The sequence below is a fragment of the Theobroma cacao genome, chromosome 6 (genome assembly GCF_000208745.1).
Source record: "Theobroma cacao cultivar B97-61/B2 chromosome 6, Criollo_cocoa_genome_V2, whole genome shotgun sequence".
NCBI lineage: Eukaryota > Viridiplantae > Streptophyta > Magnoliopsida > Malvales > Malvaceae > Theobroma > Theobroma cacao.
Window position 1 is genome coordinate 19,826,437 of NC_030855.1, and position 15,460 is coordinate 19,841,896.

At 32.9% G+C, this 15,460-nt stretch overlaps 3 protein-coding genes across 3 annotated transcripts; 1 reads left to right on the forward strand and 2 right to left on the reverse strand.

Moving 5' to 3' along the window:
- LOC18596200 (RING-H2 finger protein ATL33) lies at positions 1,515 to 1,982 on the reverse strand. Its single transcript, XM_018122832.1, has one exon. The coding sequence runs from the start codon at positions 1,980 to 1,982 to the stop codon at positions 1,515 to 1,517; it is 468 nt and encodes a 155-aa protein (XP_017978321.1).
- Positions 4,117 to 5,250, forward strand: LOC18596201 (putative F-box protein At3g17490). The gene is made up of 2 exons (XM_007024530.2): positions 4,117 to 4,625; positions 4,704 to 5,250. Exons 1-2 carry the CDS (start codon positions 4,117 to 4,119, stop codon positions 5,248 to 5,250), a joined length of 1,056 nt encoding a protein of 351 aa, XP_007024592.2.
- On the reverse strand, positions 12,750 to 14,971 carry LOC18596202 (putative pentatricopeptide repeat-containing protein At5g37570). The gene is made up of 2 exons (XM_018122658.1): positions 13,729 to 14,971; positions 12,750 to 13,558 (listed from the first exon to the last, which is right to left on the reverse strand). Exons 1-2 carry the CDS (start codon positions 14,747 to 14,749, stop codon positions 12,915 to 12,917), a joined length of 1,665 nt encoding a protein of 554 aa, XP_017978147.1. The 5' UTR covers positions 14,750 to 14,971; the 3' UTR covers positions 12,750 to 12,914.

A 15,460-nucleotide genomic window follows, 5' to 3' on the forward strand; every position in this document is an offset into this window, starting at 1 on the left:
TTACTGAGATTCTCCTCTGCATTGCAAGACTCTCATGTCAGAGCACTTTGCCTGTATCCACAAAAAGATACTACTTTAACTTCAACTAGATTGTGAGTTCCAGTACTTCAATATCAAGTCCATCCTACCAGATGATTAGTCTATACAACCGGCTTCAACAAGAATCAAATCAAACCATAAAGGATGATATCATTGGAATCCAGGTAACCAACTTTCTCTCAGATGACGAATTCACAGACTGAACACAAGGTTTAATCCCTTCAAATACAAAACTATTCAAAAGTAAGCAGGCATTTGTATATTGATAATGGGCTAAACGGCAAAGGAAGATGAAGTTTTACAATCATTTTTATAACCAAGTGTTGGTGACAACTGACAAGGCCGAGGCTTAGCCCAAAAGAAAAGGGATATGATGACGGTCCATCACTCCTACAATAAGGAATGACGAAGGGAAATCTGGAAAATCCAAGAGTATTTGGTTTGTATTTAATTATGGGCATAATGCCATTTTAGTAACTCTAAGAAGGATAATATCAGTTGTACGTCTTGTCAGCTACTCACCTTAAACGTCCATTCAAAAATGAATGCAATATCTGCAATAGAAGGGCCACAGAGAGCAGAGTTGGAACACTAACATATATCCTGATTTATCAGATAGCAATCAATATTGAAATATTGCAAAAGGAAATTTCTATGTGAGAGAATCTGGTATGACTGTACGACCAGTACTCGAACAGACAGTGGTAATTGACCTTAGGTGGAGGACTTGTCTTACTGCCGAAGTCTAGTCGATGTCTCCAATAAGCATAAGAAGAAAACTTTGTCTGCAAATAAATGCTTTACCAATTCAATTTCTCACAAGCTGTCATTTTCTAGGCCAAAGGTTACCTTCAAAATACGATCAAAGATAAGTTTGACTTCGTATATAAGAGATATGTGACATTCCCAAAGTGGGAAAGAATCATTTATCTAAATATTAAATTCAGACATTCCCAAAGTGGGAAAGAATCATTTATCTAAATATCAAATTCACACATTCCCAAAGTGGGAAAGAATCATTCATCTAAACAGTAAATTCAAAGCTTTTAATATTGGATTTGTGACCATTTTCCATTTACATCCACAACACACTCATATTTTTTTGATGTTATACATTGTGCAGCATATATAATGAATTTGATTAACAAACTATGAGCAGGGATCAACACCTTAATTAAGATTAACATACTCATAATGTACATCAATTTCAAGTTGTTCCAATATATTTTTCTTGGTACTATTAATCAAGAAATTAAATTGTGTTTTACGTTTATATACATTAGCAAGGCATGATTTCCATAAATAAAACATCGAATTCTAATTACTAGATTAATAACATAAATTACATAAAAATACATACAATAACGGCGTAACAAAAACATTATTAGAACAATTAGTATCCATCAATAATTTAAGAGCTTGTACTTTTGCAGCAATTGCTCTTGTTTTAAGGAGAAAGGGCAAAGAGTTAATGGTTAAGGAGTGATACTAATATCTGTCAAGACGTCGATGGACGAGGAGTTGTCATCTGATACGAAATCAAGAGCAGCTCGTCGATCAACAGGGGTGCGACAAAGCGGGCAATTGGAATGAGAGTACATCCACATATCAATACAAGGAGCATGGAAAGAGTGCTTACACCCATGAAGCTGTCGTACCTCGTCATCATCTTCAAATCTTAACAGGCACACCACGCATTCCGTTTCCGTTCCCCCAGCTGCTTGTGCCTTTTCCATCCCTTTCCGGTACTTGAACGAGGAAGCTAAATAAGGGCTCAGGTTCAATAAAGCCGATGAACTCCTCTCTCCAACAGGGTTGGTGGACCTTGGAACAGATGACCAGGGAGGATTGGCGCAGCTTCCGATCATGACGAAAGTGAAAACTATAATTGCAATGGCTATGGTTCCAAGTATTAGAACCAGGGCGAAGTAGATGAGGGGCATGGCTTGATATTGAAACAAAGTAAGGAGGGAGTAAAAGCCTGAAAAGGGCTTGGAAATCAATGGAACCTGGTAAACTATTCAAGGAAACTTAATGCATGGGGTTTTCAAAGATATTACGGAGCCGCCGCACCAACAAAGATTCATAGTAGATTAATTAACGTTGGTTTCAAGAACGGCCACCCAAAGAAGTTCCATTACTTGTTTGCTAAACTCATCATATATCATAATCCTCTAATAGATGAAGATGATTAAATAAAATTTTCTTTATGGAATCTTCCTGCACGTACGACGGTAACTATGAGTTGAATAGATAAATAGATGGTAGTCTTCATAGTTCATAAGCACGCCTAAAAGTTGCATCGTTCTATCTCTATGAAACTTGGAAAACAAATAAAATGACAAATTTTGTATCCTAATAATCCTTGCTAATTCACGCCGTCGGGCCGGCTGTGTATACCTTTGTGTATATGATTAGTTTCCATGCATATATTTTAATTTATACTTTTGTACACTTGTTAACGATAAAAATATATTACTTTTAAATAATCCTTACTCAAAATAGATGTTTATGTCTTGATTTATATTTTGGATTTGTCATTGTTTGCAGAGGTTTTTGTAACATATATAATAGTGCTATTCATAGTTATCAACATCGTACGATATGCGATACATATTGTATACTATGATATAATCTTAAGAAAAAATTATATATATATCACGATAATTGTATTGCATTTGATGAAGAATAAAAATCGTATCATATGACACATGATACGTATCTTATGATATGAGAGCGCATCTTACAAAATATTAAAAAATTGAATTCTTCTTTTTGATTTCAACATGATAAGTGTTTTATAATTTATAATTAATAAATTAACATAAAAAATAATATATTTTATTTTAAAATATATTATAAAGAAATATATTGAGAATTTTAATTAAAAAATAATCATTTTTTCAATTTATGTTCTATAATCTTCAATTCCATTAAAAAGATAACATTTTAAAAATATTTTCTTTATTTTTCACGTATAAATGTTATTTATAATTAATTTTAATTTTTTGCCGTATCTTACAATACGATACGTGATACTCGATACTAAAAACTAAAATTTCAATACACGATATGTGTCTCGATTTAACAATTATGATGCTATTCATTGTTACAAATGTACTACTAAAGTGTTTTATATGGTAATTTCATTAATCTTGAATTTTTTTTCCCTTCCATTTAAGAAGATGTAATAATGATGGTTAGGTCAAATTTTTGTTATTTTTTTAATATGGCTAATTTAACGACTTTTCGGGTACTTATTAACTGACAAAACCGTTGAATCGGGCACTTATTAACTGACAGGACCGTTGAATTACATAGTTTTTTTGTGTTTTCTCAAACAAAAGTTTCAAAAATTCATTTGACTTTTAGAATTAATTTTGTATATTTTCAATTAACTAGAAAAGAAATTCATATATATGACTAAAGTATATAATTGGCGTGTAATTAATCAAGTCTTATTAACAATCACAGTTTCATGTTGCATATTGGTGAAGAAATTCATAGGCTTATAACTTTTTGTGTGGCACCTATTATTGCACTAAGATGTTTATGGCAGGAAACCTAAAAGAGAAAAAAATCTTTTGGAATCATGCGTAATTTTGGAAAATGGGGAAATATCAAAGTTTTCAGATTTAAAAATTTATGAGTCTTGAGGGCTTGAGGGCCTAGTTTAGTAGTATCCAATATATGAAATTGGAAAAATCAGTAAAAATGTAAATTCTCTATGTGAATTTTGGAAGCCAAAAACATATGTCAAATGCCAGCTTGATGACTAATTCTGGCTACCACTTTTATGGAGAGAGCATGACCCTCCATCATCTTCAAATAATTTTCCTTAAACGGAAAAATGAAAATCTTTGGTATTTTCAGTGAAAAACTGGATTTAATTCATGATTTCAGGTAGCATTCACTTAACAGAGACGACCATTATAAAATCTCTTATAAATAGAAGCCTTATTCCATGCACATTTCTACGTGACTGTTCATTCCAATCCATAAGTTCTTCTCTGATTTCTGAATTACTCTTGTTTCAATTCAATTTCTATGGAGATCATCTGTCGAGAAACAAAAGATATGGATTCCGTGGAGATTATTAAAAGCCAGCACTGCCCATATTTGCCTCAAGATCCGATGTTTGAAATATTGACGAGGGTTTCACTTGAAACCCTGGAACGATGCAGGCTGGTGAGCAAAGAGTGGAACCATGTAACCTATGAGCCGAGTTTTATGAAGCTTTATTGCAAAAGGAATGGAATTCTTTCAGGGTTCTTCATCCAATGCCTTGGCTTGAAGTTATATACTGCCTTTGCTTCTCAGGGAAACCCCTTCCAAGACAGGTCACTGTCCTTAGATATGTTGCCCGTGCTGGCAATTGTTCGAGCCGTGTCAAATCAGGGTTTGGTCTACTGTGAGAGCCTCAGATCAAGATTTCACTATGTTTGCAAGCCAACTACGGGCGAATGGGTGAAAATACCAAACCCCAAAACAAGGTTTACTACTTACAGAAACGCAATGGTGGTTCTCCATTCTCGCCCCTTGCATTACAAGGTAGTTCGACTCTCAGAGCCCAAGGATGCTTCACGGTAAATTTTCATTTCATTTTCACATCTTACTGATCCTTTCATTCCCCACAATGACATGCATCTAGCAATTAATTGCAGGGGTTGCACCATCATATGTGAGATTTTTGATTCGGAAAAAGGTGCTTGGAAGAGGTTAGAGAACATAAAATCATCTGGTTTTGTGCTGTTGAGTGAAGCACCTCCAGTTTTTGCTAGCGGAGCATTCCATTGGTTCACATTTAGCCAGCAGATATTTGCCTTCGACATTAACAGCGAAAAGTGGGAGCTGATTGACTTGCCAGAAAATTTCACTGACGAGACCACTTTTTATCTTAAAAAGGCGCTTGTCCAGTACGAAGGAAAACTAGCTCTTTTAAGGTATGCCATGGATGTGGACAAAGTGGAAATATGGGTGATGGAAAATTATTCGAGAAGAACTTGGAAGCTGGCGAGGGAGATTGTCAACAGTGCCTATGAGGATACCATCGTTCATCTTTATAGGAGTGATGTTGCGGTTGTGATCAACTATAAGGATTTGGTTTGGTATGACTTAAACAACGGAACTTCAACCACTACCAAGGGGAGCCACATTTTCTTTTCTCGCAATGTTTACCCATTCGAATCGGATTATGAACCCATGTTTTAGTATTGCTTTGGGATTTTTTCGCTCTGCAGGGACTAATCCATGGTGTCATGAGTCAACTTTGTATCAGACTATGATAGGGTAGAGTTATCTATAAGATTGAGTCTTTATACCTGTAAGGGAAATGTCTTTCTTTCAAACAATGTAATGGCTCATGGTAATACCTCCAAAAATACTTATTAAGTTTTTAGGGAGAAAGATCTTTTAGGAAAGAAATGTTATCATTTCAAGCGTTGTAATGGCTACTAGTAGAATACTTGTAAAATCTCGTAAATAAGGGATGGGTAATCGACAGATTGTTGGGTTGCCTCACTAGTAAAGATATGTTTGTAGTGAATCATCTGGGGTTGCCCCTATGGCCCGACGATGGCGTGTTTTGGTTCCTTTGTAATTAATTTCATATTAATAAAATATTTTTCTTTTTTATGACTTAATAGTTGTATATATGGCATTCGATATGCTTTTTGATTTTGATGCGAGTTCTCATAGTCTGATTTGCTGTTATTATTAATGTTGGATAAGATATAACCGAGTATTAGCTGATTTACGTGAAAACGTTCACTCAAGTGCTGCACGGACTATCACATATTTAGGCGAATGAGCGTAATTTGTGACACATGGCATGGATTATTAGTTTTAATTTAAATAATTCTATTGTGTATGATGAATGTTATATATGTACTGGATTTCAATCTACAAATGTATATCGTATTTGATTTTACGTAAATTATTACATTATGATTTCATTTCCATTAATAGTAAAATCACATTATAATTTTAGTATTACATGTACATCTAAACGTAAATTTTTACTATTTTTTTAATTAAAATATTAGTACTTGTTAACTAATAACATATAATATACATTTTTTTGAAAAACAAATAAATTTTATTAAAAATTAGGCATGAGTTGAAGAAGTTTAAGCAAAAGGAACTTCTTACCCTTGTATGCAAAAATGCAGGAATTAGAACCTATAAGAGTTGGAATACATTGATGGCAAGAGAAAGGATAATAAATGCAAGAGAGTTTCGTAAGAGAAAGGATAATAAATGCAAGAGAGTTTTGCGAAAACATTTGAGGAAAGGGAGTAGTGGGGAATGGAGGGATTTTAAGGTGGGGCAGAAAAACATTAGAGAGAAGGAAGGTTGAAAAAAGAGAGGAATGATAAAGTCATCAGGATTTGGAAGAACAGGGAGATAGTGACGAATCTCTTAGGGGTTGAAATGAAATAAGTGAATGAGGATAAGTGAGTTGAGCGTGCGTATAGGGAGAGTGGTTGTTGGTGAAAAAACGAAATACAAAAAATTTCAGAAACATCTGAGGTATGATTTCGTTATCTTTAAAGATAATTTTCACCTTTTTGAAATACGAAACTCGATGTAAAAAGATTGTAGTAGTTATCTTTCAAGATTTAACAGACCATTGCTTATTAGTTTGCATAAATTAGTAAGGGATAATAGAAATAACAAAAAGATTTTTCTAGAGAAAAAAGAATGGAGAACTATTGGTGCATATGTTGTGGCTGCGGTTATCTTTCAGGATTCAACAGACCATTGCTTATTAGTTTACATAAACTAGTAAGGGATAGCAGAAATAACAGATAGATTTTTTCTAGAGAAAAAAGAACCCAACAAGAAAGCAAAGAAAATAGAAAAGGTATGCAAAGAAAGAAATTAAAACACACATATATTTTTGTATTTTAACAATGTGGGATGTTGAAACCTCATGAAATATATAAAGTTTTTGCTGGATCAAATTTCATTTGAGTGTAATGTATTATGATTAGTGCTTTTTAAGCTATGAACCAACCCTATAAAGAATGAAACATAAATCACAAATTTTTGGTGAAGTTTGTAACTTCTATGAACAAAAAATTCTTTATGTGAGATATGATTTTCATTAATCACGTTACACTCTCACAATTTTTTCAAACCAACAAGGTGATTCATTTGCCAACATGGTTCATATAACATTTAAACCATTAATGAAAGTTACAATTGGGTTATCTACATAAGAAATCTTTTTTAACTTAAATAAAATTGAATCTAACTTGTCATGGCATTTAAATATGGACAATAACGCAACATGGCATTAGCTCATAATTAGCTAAAAGGCATACATCATAACATATAATGAAAATAAGATGAGCATAAAACATTTTCAACCATGAACACAAGTCAAAACCAACATGTATCCAATAACGTTTAAAACAACAATTAAGCAAGTGCATTTCATATACCATTTGCACATTTCCAAACAGAGTAGAAATCTCATAAAACAGCCACTTTATGGCACTAGAAATAAGGATTCTATTTTGAAGTAAACCTTGTGGATAAAATCAAATTAAAGGGCTTATTTATCAGCTTTGTAAATCACTATATATAGCAGTACTTATATATATATAACGATATCCTTTTAAATTTGTTTTAAATCAATTTTAACAACCATGTTAAACCACAATTAAAATCATCAAAGCCATGCTTTCTCATTCTAACCACATGCACCATAATATATATACCGCCATTTAAACTTTTTATGTAAATCCATCACCTTTAACAATGTAATGTAGAAAACATTTCCTAAACAAATGAGCAAACAAAGAAATGGGTATAACTAAAGCCAATTACACCTAAAAGTAGGAAAAGCTTTGGCACCCCGTAATCTGAAGGAGTAAATAGTGAAGTATAAGTTAAAAGATTGTAACTTTACAATGGCAATAATGCAAAGTCAATAATGAGGTAAAGCAATTTAAACAATTCCTTAGTCAAACTTAAGTCATCAAAGCTAAGATATAGTATTTGAAAATTTAAAATTGTCACGATAATCCACCCATTCCAATGTGACAGTTCTAGCTTCTAGTTTCATGAGGTTAGAGAAATTTGCACACTGCAAGTTTACTTGTAAGGATTACATAATAATAATAATAATAATAATAATAATAATAACGTTGAAAGAAAATAATAATAAAATAAAACTTATCCCAAATTATTCTTAAGATTGTTGACGGAATAACAAAGCATTGAAAATTTTAAGAAAGTCTGAGACGTGATTTTATTGTCCTTAAAGATAATTTTCACCCCTTTGGAGTACAAAACTTAGTGCAAAAGGACTGTAACGATTATCCTTTAAGATTCAACAAACCCTTCCTCATCAATTTGCACCAACTAATGAGAGATAGCAAGAATAAGCAAGGAAAATACATAAATTATGCAAAAAAGCTTTAAAGGAAATGAGAGAACTGTTGGTGTGTTGTGATTAAGGTGTAGAGGCTGTATTTATAAGTTAAGAATGAAGTAAACGGTACACCAAATCAGGGGATTCAACATTAAGTTTAAGTGAACATTGCACCAAATCAGGAGAGTTATAAATCACTTAGCATGTAGGTAAAGTTTGAAATTGATTCAACTAGAATGAGAACGAAGAACGAAAAATTTCAAAAGAGTCTGAGGTGTGATTTCATTGTCGTTAAAGATAATTTTTGCCTTTTCGAAGTATGAAACTTGATGCAAAGGAACTGTAACACTTATCTTCCAAGATTCAACATACCCTTCCTTATTAGTTTGCATCAAATCAGGGGAGTTATAAATCAGTTAGCATGCAGGTAAAGTTTGAGATTGATTTAATTGGAACGTAGGTAAAGTTTGAGACTAATTCAACTAGAATGAGAACAAAGCACAGAAAATTTCAAAAAAATTTGAGATGTGATTTCACTATACTTAAAGATAATTTTCGCCCATTTAGAGTACGAAACTTGATACAAAATAATTGTAGTGGTTATTTTCTAAGATTCAACATACCTTTTCTTATTAGTTTGCACCAAATCAGGAGAGTTATAAATCGAAGTACAAAAAATGCACTTAAGTCGAGCCCACGTGTATACTCACGCGTAGGGAGAAATTTGAGTTTTCTCTAAGCCAAGCCCAATCTCATGTATGCGCGAGCTCGCTCCTTTTTCTTTCCTTGCAACTAGTCCATAATGAGTTTGCTTATTTAAAGCACTTACCTCTTGTTGTACCTTAATAATGTAGGACGTTGAAACCTTATGAAATACATTTTTTTTTCCAATAGTGGTAAGACTGTCTTGAGAAGGGAGATGCTAAAGGAGAGATAAGAGGAACGGGGGTTACATCTTGAGGTTAATAGAGAAGGGAAAGATGATTTTGACAATTAAAAGGTGAAGGAAGGCTAGGTGGGATGGTGGCAAATGTTGATAGAGGTAGTTAATAGAGGATATGTAAAATGTTAAGGAAAAAGGAGAGATGAAGAATGTAGAAGGTAGCTCAGCGCTCACTACAAGGAACTACAAACTACTAAGGAGTTACAATCAACTGCACCATGAGAAAGAAAAAGAAGAAATAAAAAAACAAAAAGAGAGAGAGAAAAAAAAGAAAAAGAGTTGGTTTCAAACATAACAACCATGCACTCACCAGCTTATATCTAGAGAACAGCAAGGAGTTGTTGGTCTTTCCATAAATTCATTCACATCTCCCTACAGTTTTAGGAGTTTTTCACTTTGCATAGATTCTTGTTTTTTGTATGAGTACATTTATGGAAGATAGGTTAGGTTCATTTTTTCGATTCATTGGTGTGATTGAAATCATAGCTTGGGGAGCTCCAACTTTTTACAGGCTTTTTGTCTTCTTTGAGTTTTGTTACTTTGGAACATAGGTTAAGAAACATTTTTAGGCATTTTGGCTGTTTTTAATCTGATCTCCTAAGTGGCCAAATGCCGATATCGTGACTTTGTCCAATGCAGGAGAAAGGAAAACATCAAATGGTCAAGGATGAAGCATCTTCAGTTGTCAACAATCAAGAGAATGTTTCATGGCAAGTGTATCAAAATTAACTATGGGAAATTGGCTATTATGAGTTGACGAGAAAGGCGGCTTCTTATCTCTCTTTAAAGCTACTATTTTGATTGTTGAATGTAATGGCTCGTTATCTTGAGTTTTGTTTTGAAACAATTGTTGGGACTATTGTTCTGGCATGGCCTCTATGTATAATTGGAAGGGCTAATGTCAGTTTGATATTGTAGGTTTAAGCATCTGTGAAGCAGGCATTTATACAACAATTGGCAATATAAAGACGTAAAATCTTTTCCCTTTTTAACAAGGGGAACGCCCCCTAATAATGAATTCTAGAATTAATTTTCAAAAACAAAAAAAAAAACTTGCAAAAAGCTCAAACTCTAAAAAAACAACCCCTGAACAATCATTCCCTTATAGCAAAAACTCAAGGTTAGTATCCTTGACACACAAGGACGGAGCTAGAGCATTTTCAAAGGGGGGGCCAAACAGAAAGAGATGTTAAACAGTTAAAGAGAATTTTATATATATTTCGATTATCACTAATCCAAAAAATTAAATAAAATTCAAAAGATATTTGACATACAAAAAAATGCAGATTAACAATAATGATAATATCATTTATATATATGATTGAATGAAACCATAAAATGAGTCTCTCTCACTCTTGGCATGCAAGAGCGGAAGAGCAAATAATTTTTTAAACTTAAAGGAATAACTGCTTCCTTTGTGTGTTCTAACTCTCTTCTTATTTTCTATTTATCTCTTAAATTGCTAATTTACATATTGGATTATTGAATTGAACTATTGAAATATAATATATTATGATAGACTATTAGGTTAAACTATTAAGATATAATATGTTATGATAAGCTTATATTTATATTAAAAATTAACGGGTTTGGATAAGTAGACTCACTTTTTTTTTTTAATTTGATAGGCTTAACATATTAATTTAGAATTTATTTGTTGGGCTTAACTAGTAATATGCTAATCATAATGAATCTAATTTTATTAAACAGTTTGAAGAATAAAACTAATTATTAAATAAAAAATGATTTTGAAAGCAATTAAAAATATATACAATAAATAAAATTGTATTGCAAGAAATACAATTACTTCATTCTATCAATTATATATGTATATTCTTGTTATTTAAAGTTTGCAATATACATTTTAGAATGAATTGGTTATTCTGAATAAAAAATAATATATTGATGAAATTCTAAGTAACAGTGTAACACTACAATTTATATTTGAGAATTACATAATAATTTATTTATTTTTAAATATTAAAATCATAGAAAATAAAATACACATAACATAAAAAAAGAATATAAGAAGTAGAAGATAAAATTTACATATGACATAATAAAAAAGAAAGAAAATAAATATGATTGATGGTCATAGAAATTTGTGAAAGAAAATCTATAAAGATTCAGAATATATGAGTAAATAAAATAAAAATAAATAAAATAATAATAATATAAATTGAAGAAAAAAATAAAAATATTTAAAACAGAGTCAAGCATATAAAATTATTTTTGTTATTCTTTATTTGTATTAATTATTAAATAAAAAATTATTTTGGGTGGACTATTAAAAAAATTTATAAAATATTTAAAATTTTGTATATAATATATAACCCCCCATCCTATAAGGAGGCTCCGCCTCTGTTGACACATAACCTAACCTAACACAACTCATCCCTTAATTCCCACCCATTAGGACCGCATAATACGGCAAATGTACACTAGAGCGAAACAACTGAAGAGGAATAAATACCAAACCCCTTAGAATCGATCGCCCTGAAATTCGCACTCAATTGCCAACGTGTTCCTCACAAATAATCCACAGCAAGTCCTGCTCCTTGCTGTATTGGATTTCAATCTTCAAATGTACGTTGTATTTGATTGTACATAAACTAGTGCTTTATGATTTGATTTCCGCTAATAGTAAATTTATTATTTTACTTTTACACGTAACGTATTTATTTTTGTTATATATATGAACATACTTCATACCTCCTTTTTTTAGTAACATATTTTAACCAAATAAAATAAGATCTTCAAGTATATACTCATAAAAATGTATATAGTGAATAGTAAACAGTAGTAAATAATTAAACAAAACTTCCATAACAGGTTATTTTATAAAATATATTAGTGTCTTACACGACATATTGAAAAATATAATTGTTACACGATATGTTAAAAATTTAATTGTTATACGTTATATTAAAAAATTTAGTTCTTACAAGCTATGATAAAAATATAATTACATGTCACGTCATAATTTGAATTGTTTTGATTTAACAAAAAAAACTTTCTGATCAAGCTACCTTTTCGTATCTTATTCTTTCTAGTCAACATCCACATCATGCGCATGTCCTATACACGTCAAACACTTCTCATCTTAACTTCTAATTGTAAAAAACTGAAAAAATTTGACCCATAATTGTTACAATTGAAACCTTTGATCCTAAATTAACAAAAACTCAAAAATTTTGATCCCAAATTAAACATTTAGTCTTATATTTAACAAATTTGAACCGTAGAAAATTTTCTTGAGAATTACATATACGGCACTCTTATTCAATATTAGACCTAACCGTATTTCCATGGCTGAATAGGTCAAACGTTTGAACCAGATTTTGTCATAAAATGGACTCTGGAAATGAATTCATCTGGACTTGATGAAAAAAATCATTTTAAATTGGATGCTTTGATGGAAACTAGAAGTAAACAAGGGTTACGGGTAATAAGGTTACATGGGCCATTTTGCTTAAGATTGAGGAATGAGTGACTATAAACCAGAGCCATATATAATAAATTCACAAGATTTTACTTGTTCTTTGTTTCTCAATTGGATACCCAGCTACAACCAGGAGATTTCCTCTTTTCTTTTTCGCTAATCACCTTCCGTAGTCTCTCTGCATCCTCCCATTTATTCAATGAAGCATAAATATTTGCCAAAAGCACATAATTTCCAACATTTTCAGGTTCAATTTCAAAGAGATGACTAGCTGCAATCTCACCCAACTCAGCATTACCGTAAACCCTACAAGCTCCAAGCAAAGCACCCCAAATTCCAGCATCCGAGGCATCTCCATATTCAATGATAAGATTGTATGCTTTCTCAAGGTGCCCGGCTCTTCCAAGGAGGTCAACCACGCAAGTAAGGTGCTCGCTCAATGGCACTATTTTAAGAATTTGCGTCATCAGCTCAAAGAGCTTGCATCCTTCCTCAACCAATCCACCATGACTACAGGCATTAAGGACACCTATGAATGTAACCTGGTTTGGTTTAATTCCTTCCTTTCGCATCTTTGAGAATAAAACCAAAGCTTCCTGGAACTGGCCATGGTCAGAAAGGGCTGCGATCATGGTGCTGTAAGATACTACATCCCTCTCCTTCATTCTACTGAATTCCATCCAGGCCTGCTCCATACATCCAAATTTTGCATGCATGTGTATTAACGCATTGGATACAAAGAGCGTCCTATCTGAATTTGTTATGCAGATAAGAAGTTAAAAAAGAAGAATCAGTATCACAACTTCTTTTATGTATATAGATGGAAAGACACAATAAAAATCCAGAAGAAACTAATCAATCCGAGCATTCAAATACAAATGGAATAGTACCATACTAATTACTAATACCAGTATAACTTACCGCAACATCCTTCTTCAATATTCTTAGCCAATGCCTCCGCCATTTTAACATCTCCAAATTGGGTACAAGCAGAAAGAGCACCTACTATTGCAACGTCAGTTATTCTGACACTTTGATCTCTCATTAACACGTACATTTCAATAGCTTCCTTTGCATATCCATTCTGCGCATAGCAAGCCACCATTGCTGCCCAACACGAAGCATCCGGCTTTACTGTCTCGTCAAACACTCTTCTAGCCTCACTCACGTTACCGCATTTCCCATAGCCCGCGATCATAGCAAGCCAAGCAACTGAATTCTTCTCCACCATCCTGTCATAAAACTCCTTAGCTGCTCCCATGTCACCATAATCTGCATATCCAGCAACCATAGCTGTCCAAGAAACCACATTGCGTTCCTCCATGGCATCAAACAAGCACCACGCTTCATCCATCAATCCCACCTTAGTGTAACCACAAATCATTGCTGTCCAAGCAACAACATCTTTCTCTTCCATTGCATTGAACAATCTTTGCGCGTCTAACAGGAATCCACACTTTGCGTACAGATCAAGCAATGCTGTTTGCACTACATTGTTCCTCAAGAAACCTGATTTTTCGACACTTGCATGAACTTGCTTGCCTTCGAACATTGCCGGGACGCGAGCACAAGCATTGAGAACAGAGGAGAAGGTGAACCCAGACGGGGATATGCCTTTCCTCTGCATTCTAGAGTATAATAGGATAGATTGGATAAAATGACCCTGAAAAACATGGGAGCGTATAAGGGAAGTCCAAAGGAACTCGTTTTTGCAGTTGGGTATTTGGTCGAACACGTGGCGTGGGTAGCCGAGGTTGTCACCTGGTCCCCGGAGTAGCTGGGTGAGGAACTGAGTTAAAAAATGTTGGTACAGGGGTTTAGGTAGGGTTTTGAGAAAGAAGCTATGGGTTTGTTTGAGTTGGCTAATTGTTTTACTAAATTGGAGGTAATGGGAAATGGTAGAAAATGTGTTTCCTTTTGTTGGGAATGGGTGTTGTGACATGTATGTGGTGATTCAAATAGGAGGGAAAGTAATTGGTTTTCATGGATTTGATATTGATGATGGTGTTTGTATGATTATGATTACTTACAATCGAGACTTTCTCGAGTATATTGCTTCTTGGGGTGGTCTATGTTGTCCCTGCGGACAAAATGCCACTTAAAAGTTTACTACCTTGGCAGGGTATTGCTGTTTGTCTGTTGGCTCTGTCTTTCAGTTTGAAGGGTTGAGTTTCGGTGTGAATTGGTGCCTTGGGGTATTATGTATATATATATATCAAAAATTAGTGCTAGTGCTACACTTAGGTTGGCCATGCTTGTTTTTCAGTTTTTGGGTTTTGATGGAGGGTTTACTCTTAAGCATAATTAAATTTTTTGGCATCCTCCTTAAATCAAATTGTTTTTATTGATGTATTTTCAAAATGAAAAATTATATATAAAAAGTCATCTTTTGATAAAATGATTATTGGAGAGATATTTTGATTGAAAGATTATATCTTTTTATAAGTAAATGTCTCTTGAATCTTGATAAAATGACTATTGAAAATATATTTTGATTCAAAAGTTATATTATATAATATGAAAAGTTGTCTGATTATTGCAAAAACACCATTATCCAAAATTATGTCTTGTAATAAAAAAAAAAAAAGGTGTGTTCAAAAATAAGTTTTAAACAATTTCATCAATTTCCAAAGACCCCATTTACACCAAGAGT

Excerpts from the sequence above, each read along its gene's own strand:
- LOC18596202 (XM_018122658.1), bottom strand. The coding sequence starts at position 14,749 with ATGTCACAACACCCATTCCCAACAAAAGGAAACACATTTTCTACCATT. Across the intron at positions 13,559-13,728 it reads TATTGAAGAAGGATGTTGCG|ATAGGACGCTCTTTGTATCC; the intron begins GTAAGTTATACT and ends TAACAAATTCAG.
- LOC18596201 (XM_007024530.2), top strand. The coding sequence starts at position 4,117 with ATGGATTCCGTGGAGATTATTAAAAGCCAGCACTGCCCATATTTGCCT. Across the intron at positions 4,626-4,703 it reads GAGCCCAAGGATGCTTCACG|GGGTTGCACCATCATATGTG; the intron begins GTAAATTTTCAT and ends AATTAATTGCAG.
- LOC18596200 (XM_018122832.1), bottom strand. The coding sequence starts at position 1,982 with ATGCCCCTCATCTACTTCGCCCTGGTTCTAATACTTGGAACCATAGCC.